The sequence below is a fragment of the Heptranchias perlo genome, chromosome 11 (assembly GCF_035084215.1).
Source record: "Heptranchias perlo isolate sHepPer1 chromosome 11, sHepPer1.hap1, whole genome shotgun sequence".
NCBI classification, from domain to species: Eukaryota; Metazoa; Chordata; class Chondrichthyes; order Hexanchiformes; family Hexanchidae; genus Heptranchias; species Heptranchias perlo.
Window position 1 is genome coordinate 47,814,970 of NC_090335.1, and position 16,860 is coordinate 47,831,829.

Below are 16,860 nucleotides of genomic sequence, written 5' to 3' on the forward strand. Positions count from 1 at the left end.
GAGGGTACTTTTATTTCCTTGACAACCAGTGTTTTGCAATATTATTTGGTTTTATGGTGAATTGTTCTGCTCAATGAGGTTAGGGATGTTTGGTGCTAGAAATAGAGCACTTCCCTACTTTTTTTTCACCAACTATTAGCATAAAACGGCATCAGGTCACAGAAAAGATGCACGTAAACCTCCCTCAAATCTACCCAATAATGTGTCTTTAAAAAGCACCTCCTACTGCCCCAATGTGCATTTCTATTTTCCACATCACTGATTCTATGGTTTCTCAGAATGAGATTGCTGAGTTAGGGTCAATTTGTGCCAAGTTTATTCTGTGCATATATGAGTGGTAGATTCTGGATCAAGATTACTGAAATGTATAGCTGATGGAGAGCGCAGACTTTCAGTCTGTTAATCTGGATTGGATTCAAGGTTGACAGAGATGGAAGTGCTAACTCACTGTACTGCCCAGTCCCTTTTTGCAATTTTCCCCTAATTTTCTCCTCTTCTCTCCTAACAGCATCAATTCACACAGAGGGAAGTTTCCACAAGTGCCAACATTGTGAGCCTTAGCTGCCTGTTCAAGCAGTGAGGGCATTATGGATGAACCCATTGCTTTCCTCACTCAACAATTGCACATGCACCCTTTTCTGCAGGATTCATTAGAATTTCGGCTGAGGCCACTGACTTGCGATCAGCAAGGGAATCTTGACTATTTCTCCCTGCCCAGCATAAATGGCTTAGTACCACATCACCTGGTATATTTGCTCACCAAGCCAGCAGGAAGCTCTATTTTCTCCAGTTTTTCATCTCCAAGACTATATAAAATAAGTAAATAGCAGTCTATCTATCAGAATCTGCTTAATTTATTAAATCTCTCCTACTGCTTTTTGGGGTGGTAGCTAGAAGGTTTCAATGATCTTTCAAGAATATTTGTAAAATTTGAGATTAATAGAAGGAATGAATACATCAGTTTTGGGTGTCCCCTCCAAACATTCCTTCCAGATGCAAAAAAGGAGCACTGAGGCAGGGCGAGTATGGAATGAGAAGTTTAAATCAAGTTTTAGAAAAGTCTGACTGCAACTTACCCAATCAAATGATCTGAATCTTACCTGAAACTTTCTATGACTGATAAATATGCATCACAATCACATAATCACCTGAACTTTGGACTACCAGAGAATGTACAGATGGACATGCACCATAAGTTTATCTAACCTTCTCCCCAGCAGGGATCAGACAGGTGTATTTTCGCAATGTGTGGGGCAACTGTCTTTTGCCAAGTCCAAACCCAGACAGGGATAGGAGTGGACAGGGAGTGGGATCATGGTTTTTGTCGCTGTTGGTGAAAGTTTATCAAATGCCTTAGTAACCTCAATAATGAATGTCTCCACATCATGAGATACAAAAGGTGAGAGGACAAAATGTACTTTATTTTTTAAAAAGTTTAAGAAAAGACTTTGCTCAGTTTACATTTTAGAGATCTCCAGCTAGCCCGTTCAAAATCCGGACTATCTGTTCCAAAACCAGATGGATGACAACCTTACCCACATGCCCTCAGCTCCCATTGGAGTACCAGGGATCAATTGAGCAAACACACACGCACTGAAAGCTGGTAGATATTTAAAAGGACTGTTCTTACCTGGGGTAAATACATCCACACAGGGGGTTTAGTTAGGAGTTAGACAATGTCAGGTATGATCCAAATTTGATTAAGCTGTATTGGGAGTCAGACCTTTCTAAAACTAGAGTTTTGCAAGTTATGGGAAACATCAGAGTAAGACAGAAGGGACCAATTCATCCACCTCTCAACTCAGGCAGCAGGCTTATTAAGAAAACATCAGTTCTGTAATTCACTGTGCTTTCAGGATAATAAGATTTCACATACATTATTGTTATTTTAGCAGGTTTGGAAAAGAAGGACTAAATGTAATTCACAATCATCTAAATTTAATTTAGTTCAGATCCAAGTGAGTAGCGCCAAAAAAGGTTTTTCATCACTTCCTCATTCTTCATTTTCCTTTCCTTATTCCTTCCAGCAATCGGTTGTTTTTTTTTTGATAGCAACGCACAGCACATTGCACGACACACTCTGTCCATATTCCCTTTGTCTCTCTCTGCCTCACTGCCGTTCGGAATCTGATTCACCGTCCCCTGTTTTTCCCCTTCGGTTTTGGTCTCATGGCTTCTCCATGACTCTTTGTTCTGCTTCTATCTGTTGTCCCCTCACTATATTTATGTTTATCGATCTCTCGCTTTCTCAAGGTTTGTACAGCCCACATTTCCACCCACTCCTTGACGTCAAGATCCACTAGTGCTGTGTAATTGGATCCCTATCTACCAGCTCCAGGGCGGATCCCATGATTCAAACGATTACACTCCAGCCTATAGGCTGAGTGATTGTGTGTTCTCAGTCCAGCTAAGCAGCTGCTCGAATGAAGTGAAGAGCTGAGAGGTGGAAAGAGGGTGCGAGGAGCATTGAACACACCTGGCTACGACCTCGGCGGAAATCCAGCCCTCACCTGGATATCAGACTATCACTTACTACAGAGACACTGGTGCTTAGCACCAACTGCTTTGAACTCCTGCGATTTCTCTTTCTACAGCACCTCTAGGAACGGCGCACACCATGGAGGCACTCAAGGGTCAAGGCTGAAGCCGGGATCTTCAGTGATTTAGGATTAGAAGCAAAGAGCACTTGTGAGAGAGACCGAGCTTTAACCTGATTGTAAACAGAGGCGTTGTTTAAACAATTGAAAAGCAAACCTTCAGCAACAATGAACTACCTTCCGATCCACTTGATCGCATTGTTATTGGGTGAGTTTTTCATTTTTAAAAGTATATTTACTGTAGCTCTGATTCAATATTTTGAATTGTTTTTAAACGGGGGCACTGGCATCTGTAATAACGGTAGTGTGTTTGCATCAAAAAGTACATTTCTAGCAGGTTTATAGTTTTCGGTCGGCTATGATTTTTGATTGTAAATGAAAGTATTCAGTGCTAGCCAAACAATTCCACTGATGTGCTTGTGACACTATAGAAGCCCTGGATTGTACAGATCTCTGATTTATATCACATGTGTTGGAAATTCAGGGAATCTCATGAATGCAATTTCTGCCTGGTAGAAATGGTAGATGTATTTTAAAAGTACAAAGCGAAACTCAGCATTTTTTCAGTATCGGCTCTCTGTTGTGCTTTATTTTTGACTAGTATAAATTAACATTTTGGGGGATTGAAAATAGCAAAGAAGCCCACAAATAGATCTTGCTCTCTTCGACCCACATCGCCCTTTTCTTTTTGTTGAATGAGAGTCTAGCAGAACCTGATGAGGTTCATAGTCAATCAGTTACTGCTGAGTTTCAGTACTGAAAGCCCATGTTTGTTTACATGGCCAATCTGGATTGACTTCTGATTATGTTGATCAATTTTGAGTCCAAATTGGCTACATGCCCTTTGCAGTAGAATATTATTGAATTATGATCACTGTTCAATGGTTTTAGATTTCAGTGCTGATGTGCAACTTGTGATAATGCCATAGGTATAAGGGTATCAGAATATCACTCCATGTGCAGCGTTGAATTGAGGGAACAGCCGAGTAATTCCAGTCAATAGCATCTGGCCATTTATATACTTTCATCTGAATTTGTTAGAAATTATATTGTTTTTTGTCACGTTTTCATTTTGATTTAAATCTGTGAATTCAGATCAGAGTGCATTCCCAGCTCAAACTAACGTGTAAAAACACTAAATTGTGTGGCTTATCAAATTACAATATTTTTGGAAGTGTAAAATGCACCCCAGTCAGAATGTAAATTTAAAAAAAAATTAAAATTCCACTCAAAGTGATAAATGTCTACTGGGGAAAGGAACACTTTTCTATTTTGGGCACCTAGCAGTCGCATCAAGCATTCCTGAGTCAGGCATATCGTGGACCTGATGCAAAATAAAGTACGCCTTGCTCCAACTGTCTTCCTTAACATCATTCTCAGAGAAGCAAGGCCTACGTTAGCAATGTGAATTTTTCATATCCCGCAGCATCTGGCCTTCAGATACACTCTGAATTAAATTATTAACTGGTATAAACGCATGAAAAGAGGACAAAAAAAATGTAAAACCTGCCCCATCCAGTCATAGTACAACCATGTACAACCAGCCCCTAACCATGCTATCCCCTGGGAGAGGCGGAAAAAAACCTGCGACTGATTCAGGAAAATCTCTGGGAAATTCCTCTTCAACTCTCTAAAGCAAGCTCCGTGAGATCATGGTAGCCCGTGCATATCATAATTACAATTAACTAGTAACTTACTCTGTATAACTGGAAATTTATTTATAGAATCATAGAAAGGTTACAGCACGGAAGGAGGCTATTCGGCCCATCGAGTCCATGCCAGCTCTATGCAAGAGCAACCAGCTAGTCCCACTCCCCCACCCTATCCCCGTAGTCCTACAAATTATTTCCTTTCAAGTACTTATTCTGTTTCCTTTTGACAGCCATAATTGAATCTGCCTCCACCACCCCCGAAGGCAGTGTATTCCAGACCCTAACCGCTCACTGTATAAAAAAGTTTTTTCTCATGTCACCTTTGGTTCTTTTGCCAATCACCTTAAATCTATGTCCTCTGGTTCTTGACCCTTCTGCCAATGGGAACAGTTTCTCTCTATCTACTCTGTCCAGATCCTTCATGATTTTGAATACCTCTATCAAATCTCCTCGCAACCTTCTCTGTTCCAAGGAGAACAACCCCAGCTTCTCCAGTCTATCCAAGTAACTAAAGTCCCTCATCCCTGGAATCATTCTAGTAAATCTTTTCTGCACTCTCTCTAAGGCCTTCACATCTTTCCTAAAGTGCGGTGCCCAGAACTGGACACTCCAGTTGTGGCCGAATCAATGTTTTATAAAGAATCATCATGACTTCCATACTTTTGTACTCTAAGCCTCTATTTATAAAGCCTAGGATCCCGTATGCTTTTTTAACCGCTTTCTCAACCTGCCCTGCCACCTTCAATGATTTGTACACGTAAGCCCCCAGATCTCTCTGTTCCTGTACCCCTTTTAGAGTTGTTCCCTCTAGTTTATATTGCCTCTCCTCGTTCTTCCTACCGAAACGTATCATTTCGCATTTTTCTGTGTTAAATTTCATCTGCCACGTGCCCGCCCATGCCATCAGTCTGTCTATATCTTCTTGAAGTCTATCACTATCCTCCTCACTGATTACTACCCTTCCAAGTTTTGTGTCATCTGCAAATTTTGAAATTTGCTCTGTACACCCAAGTCCAAGTCATTAATATATATCAAGAAAAGCAGTGGTCCCAGCACTGACCCCTGGGGAACACCACTGTACACCTCCCTCCAGTCCAAAAAACAACCGTTTACCACTACTCTCTGTTTCCTGTCTCTTAGCCAATCCAAGTTGCTACTGCCCCCTTTATTCCATGGGCCGCAATCTTGATGATAAGCCTACCGTGCGGCACTTTATCAAACTTTATTCTCGCAGAAAATGATGAAGATCCCAGTTAAAGAACTGTAACGACTCCTTAACGCATGTCTCAGCACTTTATTCCGGAGAGTGATGACTCTGCTGACCCTTTGTCTGTGGATGTTATAGGCAAGAGCCTTGTCCTATATTCCCATTCCATTTCAAATAACCTATCTAACTGGACTGTATCCAATTCCTTCATCATTTTAAAGAGCTCTATCATATCCTCTCCAAGCCTGTGTTTCTTAAAAGTAAGGAACACTAATTCTTGGAGCCTATTTTCATAACTAAGAGCTTGAAGGATGAGTAACATCCTGGTCACCCTCCTCTGCATCTTCTCCAGAGCTGCAATATCCTTCACCATGTGCAGGGACCAAAACTGGACACAGTACTTCATAACAGAACCTTATATAACCTAAGTATAGTACTCTTTGTTTCGTATGCTGTGGTCCTAGCAATACAATCTAAAACCCTATTTGCTTTCTCAATGGCTACCTCACACTGTTTCAATAACTTTAATGAGCATTTATCATGCAAACCCTTTACATCCAGCAATGGAAGAAAACAGTCAGCCGTTAACGACATTTAAAGCTGAACATGAAAATTAACCGAGGGCAAGAATTATGAACTGAAGTAGTATGAACTGTCCCTTTTAGAACAACTGGTGACACACATGCCCAGTTGAATAGGCACAATGCCATATTTTACTGTTTCATCATAAAACTGCCAATTCACGAAAGCAAAATGTCCATTTGACATAAATGCATGATGCTGTGTTTGCTGACCATCGAGTACACTCCTGTACAGAGGGACTGACCTGACCCTCTGCATGTATGCATTATCATTTACATTGCCCTTCCAGTAATTTCTACCGTGCTTAGATGAGGTTATTCAATTCTTTACAGATTACAGATTTTAATGATGCATGAGTGCAGATCCATTTCTGGTGGTCTTCTGGCGGGTGTGAGGCTGATCTATGCCTATCTTCAGGAGGGGCTCTATGAGCAGGATTTTCTGCTAGTGAGTGGAAGGATACAATTTTGATCCCGATCAGTCTAGTGTTCCCAATTTAGAGACAGGGTGGCTTTAGGCTTTCCATTTAATCTGAATGATTCTGAAGACCTACCTACAAAAGCCTCTGCATCAGTATTTTATGCTTTCAGATATTTAAAAGTAAAAAAAAATGAAATAAATATATAATCACAGGACAAATTCTGCTTGATTTTGTGTTTTAATTGAATTGATTTTGCATTTTAAAAAATATTTGTTATTTAATTTCATTGTTCTATATTAAGAAAGACTTGCAATTATATAGCACTTTTCACATCCCCAGGATGTTCCAAAATGCTTCATTGCCAATAACATACATTTGAAGTGTAGTCACTGTTGATAAGTTGGATATTTGGAAATTTACAGACGCTTATGTCTACAAGTGAAAACTTAATGAAAATTGCAAAGAGAATTTGAGTCTCCAAGTTAAAGTTAGATAAACCATGATAAATATGAGAGCCTGTACTCGTGACACTAGCACAGAGTCTTCATTTAAAGCTGTAGCTGTTCTATTCGCCTCAGGACTTGAGCTCTATATTATCGTAAACAAACTTCATGTTATATTAGTCAGTAAATAAATCAATTGCCTAGACTTTCCTCCCCATTGCCATTCTCCTTCGTATGATATTGTGGACGAGAGAGGGAAATTGGGGCCATTCTGCCACCTCCCCACCCGGTACATGCCACTTCCGTGATTTTCCTGCAGAAGTGATATTTGGGTGGATATATACAAATTGGATGTTAATAAAGGAAATCCATCATCTGATACATTTTCCTTCATTATGGCTAAGCAACTATTACATTCCAGGATCCAAGGTTACTAAAGAGGGGGGATTTAAAATTTTAAAGTTATGTTGATTGTAGGGCGATTCGTTGCACTTGACTAGTGTACTAAACTTAAAATGTTTCAAAAATTGTCCGCCGCCTTCAGTTATCCAGAGGCAGCTGATCATGCTCCACTGCTGGAAGTACCCAACACCAACAGCAGCAACATGCCTCTCCCCTCTATCACCAGGCGGACTCCCAGGTTCAGCCAGAAATCCCACCAGGTGCCCACCCGACGGTATTTAAATTAGTTGGCCCAGGATAATGTACCATGGTCAGCGTCAGGGGCCACAGGCGAGCGCAAAGTCCACCCCACCATAGTTCTAGCCGAATTACTGCCAGGGAAGAAAATCTAGCCCTATCTGTCGAGTAATTGCATTTCTGATTATACCCTGAGAATAACGGGAAGAAAGGGCTGTGCTGATGAACTTTTGTTTACTGTACATTTGCATGTAAGGCAACCTGCATATCAGATGACAATCCTCTGCTCTCCCCTCTGCCCTCCCTTCACACCTTCCATGTAAGAGACCCAAAAAAATCTATGACCCATGTATAAGATACAGGTCAACGTTACAATAGTATGACATTTTTACAGCTTTCAATGATCGAAGTACCCCTAATTTTCAACAGTAGGGATTCTAACTTCCTGTGGTTTTGGGAAATCACCACATCAGTAACACTGGCTCCTCAGAGAGTGGGAAATTTGATCTTAATTTGCAAGCTGACCATTTCACGCACTTTACAAAAGCAAAGGAGGTGGAGAGAAGGGAGTACAAGACCAAGAGTCGGAGAAAGGGGAATGGGAAACTGGCACTGGAAAGTGGGGATTGGGAGACTGGCACAGGAGGGAGTGCAGTGGAAGATACACTGGAGAGTGGAGATTGGGAGACTAGTTCTGAAGAGTCAAGAACAAAAAGGAGAGCAGGACCAGGCTAGGATCAGGTGAGTGCAGCTCCCCAGAGTGAGCTACATATCATCAATGGCAATGACTGATAAAAACCCATCCCTCCCACTGTCAACTCCCAAACAGTGACTTCAAGTTCTTGTCTTATGTGTATATATGGTACATAAAACACATGCATTAGATTTTCTTTTTTTGGATTACAGTCCCACATTTCCACAATATGTTGATCTGAAAAAAAATCAAACTTCAGATATAAGTTTTTTTTTCAGTATTTGCCAACTAAAATTTTCTTTGGCAATTTCTAGATTGCAAAGAAAGAAAATGTAAAAGAATCATGACATTTCACAATGATGTGAGATGTGTCTGTGATTTACAGCTATTCCTGGAACAGGGTGTGACCTATTGTCTTGCAAAGTGTTATGATTAGATTTCCCTGCACAGTCTTGTTATACTGGCTGCACAGTACACAAAATGAGATAGGAATCTGCTAATGTTTCATCTACTTTGCTTCTTTTTTTTTCTCCAAATAAGGAAGCTTGTAAGAAACTCAAACTACCCGACCTGCCTGCCAACAGCAGTCTGTCTAAAGCATGATTAATACTAGTGGGCTGGAATTGTACCATGTTGTTGTGCTTCGGAAGAGCATCGCCTACTGGACCAGTATTAATTTATTCATTTCTCACAGCACCTATATCTGTGGCCTCTTTGAGTGAGATTGCCAATTTGTGTCCATTTATGGATAGTTATGTACTGTTGATTAGTGCCAATGTGCAGCTGGGGTGATATTGCCTCGACCTATTTCATAGAGGCTCCTTCTAACAAGCTGAGTGAGGAGACTTTCATCTTATTATTTTAGACTGGATTTGAATCCTAGTGTGTGCCACTCACCTCTCTGTCCAGTTGCACTTTAAAGGATCCACGCAGGCATATGTCGCATGCACACACGTGCACACTTGAAAATTTAAAAAAGCTATCTACTGATAGATTAGTAGAGAGCTGCCCACTGTTGGAACCCATTATAACTAGAGCACCTCCTTTAACCCCCTCTCAATTATTTATTTATATTAAGCCTAGATTATGGCACTGAGCCTCAGTGTAAGCAAATAAATATGGTTGACACTATTTCCTCTTTTTTCAATGCAAGTAGTAGGGAGCTACCGCCAGGGTTTGGGAAGGGAATGATCTGCAGCCTACAGAGTTATGCCTAATTTGCATTATAATTCTCTGGTGTTGGTACTGTTGATAAGACCACATTGAAGGTAGCCTTGTCTCCATCGTGATATTTTCTGGCTCTTTTCAGAGTTTATCAGCTGCCATATGAGAAAGCGGTTAAAAAAGCATATTACGTTGAATCTTTATAAAACATTGGTTCAGCCACAGCTGGAGTATTGTGTCCAATTCTGGGCACCGCACTTTAGGAAAGATGCGAAGGCCTTAGAGACGGTGCAGAAAAGATTTACTAGAATGGTTCCAGGGATGAGGACCTTCAGTTACGTGGATAGAATGGAGAAGCTGGGGTTGTTCTCCTTAGAGCAGAGAAGGTTAAGAGGAGATTTGATAGAAGTGTCCAAAATCATGAAGGGTTTAGATAAAATAAATGCAGAGAAACTGTTCCCATTGGTGGAAGGGCTGAGAACCAGAGGACACAGATTTTAGATGATTGGCAGAAGAACCAAAGGCGACATGAGGAAAAATATTTTTACGCAGCGAGTAGTTATGATCTGGAAAGCGCTGCCTGAAAAGGTGGTGGAAGCAGATTTAGTCATGGCTTTCAAAAAGGAATTGGATAAATGCTTGAAGGAAAAAAATTTGCAGGGTTACAGGGAAAGAGCGGGGGAATGGGACTAACTGGATTGCTCTTGCAAAGAGCCAGCATGAGCTCGATGGGCTGAATGGCCTCCTTCTGTGCTGTAACCATTCTATGATTCTATGATTCTATGATTCATATTGTCCTTAGCAACACCAACTTAATAATTGTATTTTGTGCTACCTCACTGACAGAAAGGGAGTGATTTTTTTTGACAGATATATGCAAATTCTGAGTAATACTTATTTCAGACCTGCCTAAATAGGGATAGCTGTCAGATTCCTAGATCAGAATGACGCTATATATCTATTGTAGATTTTTTACAGCTGCCTTCTGTTAGTCATCCTCTACCCTGTATGCTGCTGCCAGTTGTCCTGTAGGGCTGCCCGTCACTGCTTCGCTTGTACAGGCTATTGTCAATTAATCTTATAAGGAAACCAGTCATATATTTTTTACTTGTGCTGTTAATGGTTTGTCTTGTCTGTAAGTCCTAGTCACTAGTTTTGTATAGTATAGCTGTTGCCTTGCCCTGTATGTGGGAACCAGTCACCATTTTACAAAGTGTTATATATTATACCACTTGCTTGTTCTGTGTGTGTGACTGAATCGTTGTTTTTCTTGTACCATATGCTGATACCTATTCTGGAAGCTGTACCATATGTTGGTCCCGTGTATATGGATTAGTCACTGTTTTTTTGTACCACATTCTTTTGGGGCTGTTTGCTAATCTCAGCAAAAAAAGTCAGCGTGAGTATAAAGTGCAAAAACTAAATTAATACTCGTGCTGCTTGTTTCCTAATAGGAGCAGCAGAAGAAAATACACCCTCAGGCGGCATAACAGTAGGAGGCAGCCAGCGGCAACTATAGGAAGAACTGATGTCCCATAATTTTGACTCTCGTAGTTATTGGGGCATTAAAACATTTGGAAAGTTGTTCTCTGCTGCCTATAGTGTTTCAAATCAGGGGACAGAGTTATTCTGAGACCCCCTTGGAGAAAGATCCACAAGCAAGAGAAATGGTCAGTGTAGGTTCCCCACTGGTATTCTTCATGGACTTCTTGTTTGATACAGAATATTGAGATGCAGCAGCACTTGAACTCCTGGAATAAATGTGAAGCTCTTGGCTTAATCACTAGCTATGTGGTATGAATCCAGCCATAATCTTATGGAGAACCGGCAGTCCAACCACATTTTTTCAGTGTCGTAAATGGCCTCTATATGGAGTATATGGACCTTTCATCAAGTCTACCACTCTGCATTGCTTTAGACTGTAGTGAATCCAGGAGCAAGACTTCGATTTTCTCTACCACCAGTCAAATAGAGCTACAATATTTCACAATGAACAGATGTAGGTTTTGTACTGACATTCTTTGGTGAGAAAGAGGGAAATGAGCATAGCAGGTTGCCAAATTATCTTTGCCGCATGCCTTGGTCTTTGCATGTGGACCAATCACTGCTTTACTTTTCTACTATGGTATGTTGTCACAGTTTGTCTTGTGTTTTTGAGCATTCAATGGTTTGCTAGTTACATAAGAAATATAAGAAATAGGAGCAGGAGTAGGCCATACAGCAGGAGGAGCCTGCTCCGCCATTCAGTAAGATCATGGTTGATCATCTACCTCAGCTCCACTTTCCCGTCCTATCCCCATATCCCTTGATTCCCTTGTTCTATCTTTACTAGTCACTGCTTTTCTTGTACATTATACTATTAGGGGTTTTTCTTTGTATATGGAACAGGCATTGCTTTTTCTGCATATTATGCTGTTAGGACTTATTCTTTGTGTGGAAGAATCACTGTTTGCTTGTGCATTACGCTACTGACTTGTCCTATGCAGATTCCATATTACATTGAAAGCAAATGAATAAACACTGAGTGTAGGTAAATTTACTATCTATCAGGAACAAAGACTATCTTTTGTATTGCCTTTAAACACAATAGTAGCATAGCTAGATTCGCAAGGCTTTGATGAATGTACAAAAGGGCTTTGTTGGCAATTCTTAGAAGACCAGCATTATCTCCTATTGCTACATTGTGAAATAACACAATCACAATACAATATTCTTTCAGTCAGAGTCCGTGCTTTATTATTTATGGTTGTTGACATAAAACTTTGTCTGCCCTCACTTGACAGAATTTGATTCTGCCCAGCAGTGAACACCATTCTGCCCAGCAGTGAACACAGGTGAGATTCAGAGCTCCAGAGGCTTCACCACATACTGCCTTAAATTTTACTTTTGTGGTTGTACATTGAATTACATTGGTCTATAGCATAGAAACAGGTCATTTGGCCCAACTAGCCTATGCCAGTGTTTATGCTCCACATGAGCCTCCTCCTATTTCATCTACCCCTATCCCTTTCTCCTCTGTTTGCTTATCTAGCTTCCCCTTAAATGTATCTATGCTGTTTGCCACAACTACTTCAAAAGCAAAATACTGCAGATGCTGGAAATCTGAAATAAAAACAGAAAATGCTGGAGAAGCTCAGCAAGTCAGGCAGCATCTGTGGAGAAAGAAACAGAGCTAACCTTTCAGGTCAAGACCTTTCATCAAGGTCTTCAACCTGAAACGTTAACTCTGTTTCTTTCTCCACAGATGCTGCCTGACTTGCTGAGCTTCTCCAGAATTTGCTGTTTTTATTGCCTCAACTACTCCTCATGGTAGCGCATTCCGCAGTCTTACCTCTCTTTGGGTAAAAAAGTTTCTCCTGAATTCCCTATTGGATTTATTAGTGACAATCTTATATTGATAACCTCTAGTTTTGGACTCCCCCACAAGTGGAAACATTTTCTCTGCATCTACCCTATCAAATCCTTTCATTAGTCTTTCCTGATAAGTAAATCCTCTCAGTTCTGGTATCATCCTTGTGAATCTTTTTTGCACCTTCTCCAATGCCTCTATATCCTTTTTATAACATGGAGTACTGTGCACAGTTCTGGTCTCCAAGTATGGTATAACCAAAGTTCTATACAATTTTAACATAACTTCTCTGCTTTTCAATTCTATCCCTCTAGAAATGAATCCCAGTGCTTGGTTTGCCTTTTTTATGGCCTCATTAACCTGTGTCGCTACTTTTAGTGATTTATGTGTCTGTACCCCATGATCCCTTTGCTCCTCTATCCCATTTAAACTCTTATTATCCAAGCAATATGTGACCTCCTTATTCTTCCTACCAAAATACACCACCTCACACTGATCTATATTGAAATTTATTTGCCAATTACATGTCCGTTCTGCAAGTTTATTAATGTCTTCTTGCATTTTAACATGTTCTTCCTTTGTATTAACTATACCCACCAATCTTGTGTCGTCCGCAAATTTTAAAATTGTAATTCCGATTCCCGAGTCCAAATCGTTAATGTAAATTGTGAACAACAGTGGTCCTAGCACCGATCCCTGTGGAACACCACTTCCCACCTTTTGCCAGTCTGAGTAGCTACCCTTAATCCCTACTCTCTGTATTCTGTTTTATAGCCAGCTTGCTATCCATTCTGCTATCTATCCCCTGACTCCACATGCTCTGACCTTAGACATGAGTCTACAATGTGGTACCTTATCAAAGGCTTTTTGATAATCCAAATATATTATTTTGGAACAGAAGCCTAGACATAGTATAAGTGGGGTTAAAAGACAGAACATGTATGAATAAAGAAGCTTATTGAATTGAGGAAAGTTAAGTGAGAGGTCAAGGCCTGCAGTGCAGGATCCCACAAAGGTTGTAAAAAGGAGAGGAAAATCAAGAAGCAGTGATTGAATGACACCAAGTTTGGGTTTTAAAGTGTATGAGGATGGGAAGACCTGAGGGAGGTAAGGCCAAAAGTTTTCAGGTCCTGAGAACGATTGATTTAGGATAGGAAACAATGCAGTGAGTGTTGATTTTAACTCGGTGAGGAAGCCCCAAAAGGCTGTGGATGCTGGATCAATTGAAATTTTCATGACTGAGATTGATAAATATTTGTTAGGTATGGATATCAAGGGATATGGAGCAAAGGCAGGTAAATAAAGTTGAGTACAGATCAGCCTACCCCTGTTCCTATGGCCTCCCCAGACACAAGAACGATATTTGGATCTTGGACTGGCTTGGTCTTTAAAGAGTTGAAGAGGAAAGAGAAGTGTTTGGCATGAAAAAGGATGCTGACCTCCTTGGAGACAGCTTTACAATGGAGGAGATTTGGGAGATCCGTTTGCGATTGAAGGAGATAGTGAGGCAAAGGTGAAGGACTAGAGGTGGAGCCTAAAGTAGCTAGTCGTTCAACTTACATAGACGTGAAGGAAATAGGGCTCAGATTTTCTGATTGATGTTATTTTAACACCAGTAATAATGCTGATTGTAAAATGTAGGCTTATGTCAAAAGAAGTTAGAAACAATATTTACATTGCTCCATATTAAGGCTTGGGTTAGATCAAAATGTAGCCCACCAACCCATTTAAATTCCAATCAGTACTCACTGCTCTGCTTCAACTTGTTCATTCCCAGAGCATAAACGGAATATATCTGCACACCACGAGGATTAGAGAAGTTTTTTAAGCCTGCAATTGGTAATAATGACAACCTTATTGATTTGGGTTTTATCAAGTCCTGTCACACGTAAGTAATCAAACTGCTCCAATGGTGCATCTAGCCACAGAGTTTTATCGTTGATAGTTTCAATCATTGAGTGTTAATTATCACAATGATTTCCATGAGTGATTTACTTTGTATTACACTATTTCACATATTAATATTCAGGCACATATTCTCAGAACTTACAGCAAGATCTCCAGTAACCAGCAGTTAACAAGTCATTGTTTCAGCATCTTGGCAAGGCAAATACATTTACATTTAGAGTATTTATGCAGTCTTTATTTTTACATTTAGCAAGCAGCATACCTTTGGGGAGTCTATGATTCTGCTGTCAGGATAGGGGAGACAAATAAATACAGGGATATGGATCACAGATGTCAAAGCAAAGGGAAGAAATGCTTGCATTTATATAGCATCTTATCGCGTCTCTCTAAGAAACATCTCAAAATTCTTCACGACTGTTGTTCTGTAGGCAAATGCATCAATCAATTTGTACACAGTAAGAACCCACAAACAGCAATGAGACGAATGACCAGTTAATCAAATTTTTTTTGAGTGATGTTAGTTGAAGGATGAATGTTGGCCAGGACGTTCTTTAAATAGCCCTCCCAAACAGGTAAATGGAGTCTCAATTTAACATCTGACTGTGCAGCACTCCTTGAGTGGGATTTGAACCCACAACCTTCTGACTTTGAGGCAACTGAGCCAAGCTGACATTCTGCAGAACGACTTATTGTGAAAGTGTTGAAAGTGTCACCATTGCTGTCGGAAGCATCAAAACTCCAATTGGTTGTCTCTGATTTCTGCATTCTGCTGTTGGCAAATATAAAAGGCTGCTAATAGGTGGCCATTAGGTCAGATCTGCCACTTTGGGTGATCTCCTAGCCCATCTATATGGGCCAGCAGTGCACTCTTCCCTGTATAAAACTTCTCCCAACATCAGGAAAGGTCAAATGTACTCTTTCTTTGTGTAGGCACAATTGCTTTAAAGTTGCATTTCCAACTTTGAATCTCACACATATGCAGTTAAGCAGTTATATATTGTTTTTGAATGTGCTCTGCAATATATATGTTGTTGATTCAGAAGTGAGGAGACTGGATATATTCCAAATTGAAGTGGTTCTGCAATACTAAGTTGGTTACTTATCGATTGGCAATGAATGTATCTTGCAGTAGGTGCTAGTGGCACCCTCTGTGTATGATGTTGAATGGCTTTGAACACTAGCAATATACAAACAGCCATCTTACTCACTGCTTCAAGTAGTGTTTGGTATTGAGAGCATCAGTAATGCAATGTGGTCAGACAGATACATTCTTCAGTGTCCACTTGCTAATTGGAAAAAGCAGAACTCCATGCTTGTGCACTTCAATATATGCACGCAACTCTGCTCGTCAGCCTCCACCAGCCACTGAAACCTTCAGTATTAGAAATGAGTGGGTGGAATACTCATTTATTTCCTATCATTGCAAATTTGAAAGTCTGTTCAGTAGACGACCACCTCTTCAAGATGGTCTCATCACCAAAACCAAGCTGCATATTTAGCACTGTTGTGATGCAAAATAGCATGCTGTAACTGGGCCATTAGTGTAAAACAGATTGGATTCATCTTAATTTGGCATCTGTTTTACTGCAGCTTGGAGCTGGTGATGAGATCACCTTGAGGAGGTCGTTGTCCACTCAGAAGTCTTTTAAGTTTCTAATAGTAGAAGAAAACTAATTACCCTATCTGCTTATTTATAACATTGAAAAAGTCATGGCATTTGGAGTCCAGTGAGCATAGTTGTGTGCGTACATTTTAAATATATAAGAGTAACATTCTCTCTTTTTCGACTAGTGAGCAGTTTATGAATCCACGCTTTTTATTTGCGGGGTTGTTTCACCAACCACCCAACGGAGGAAAAGACGTGGTCACCACTAGCTGACTGTTCCAGCCCTCCCTCACAATGGTTTTCTCCAACTTACCTTGAAGTACAAATACAGGCATGTTCCCTGCACGCACGGATTTTTTAAAAACACATTTGCTCTTTTAGCTGATTTCACCCACAGATCCTGATGGGTTGGACAAGATGAGTAGGCGAGAAAGCATTGTATGAGAGAATAAGTTTCCCACAGAAAAGTGGGAGCAGTCAAAGTAATGACTGTCATGTTTTTGAATGTGTGAATTCAGAAGCTACTCCCGCCTCATTGTATGTATCTCGCACCAAAAGATGAGGTGGGTTCCAGCCAGTTTGGTGTTTGAAAGTTTGA

The 16,860-nt window shown here is 40.4% G+C and overlaps 1 protein-coding gene across 1 annotated transcript in view; it reads left to right on the plus strand.

The window, feature by feature from the left end:
- The first annotated feature begins 2,399 nt into the window (after nt 1–2,399).
- LOC137327290 (immunoglobulin superfamily member 3-like) overlaps nt 2,400–16,860 on the plus strand; it is a 144,060-nt gene continuing 129,599 nt past the window's right edge. Inside the window, exon 1 of the mRNA XM_067992944.1 lies at nt 2,400–2,805. Within this exon, the coding sequence (XP_067849045.1) occupies nt 2,766–2,805 (40 nt within the window). The 5' untranslated portion in view covers nt 2,400–2,765. The remainder of the gene's footprint in view (nt 2,806–16,860) is intronic.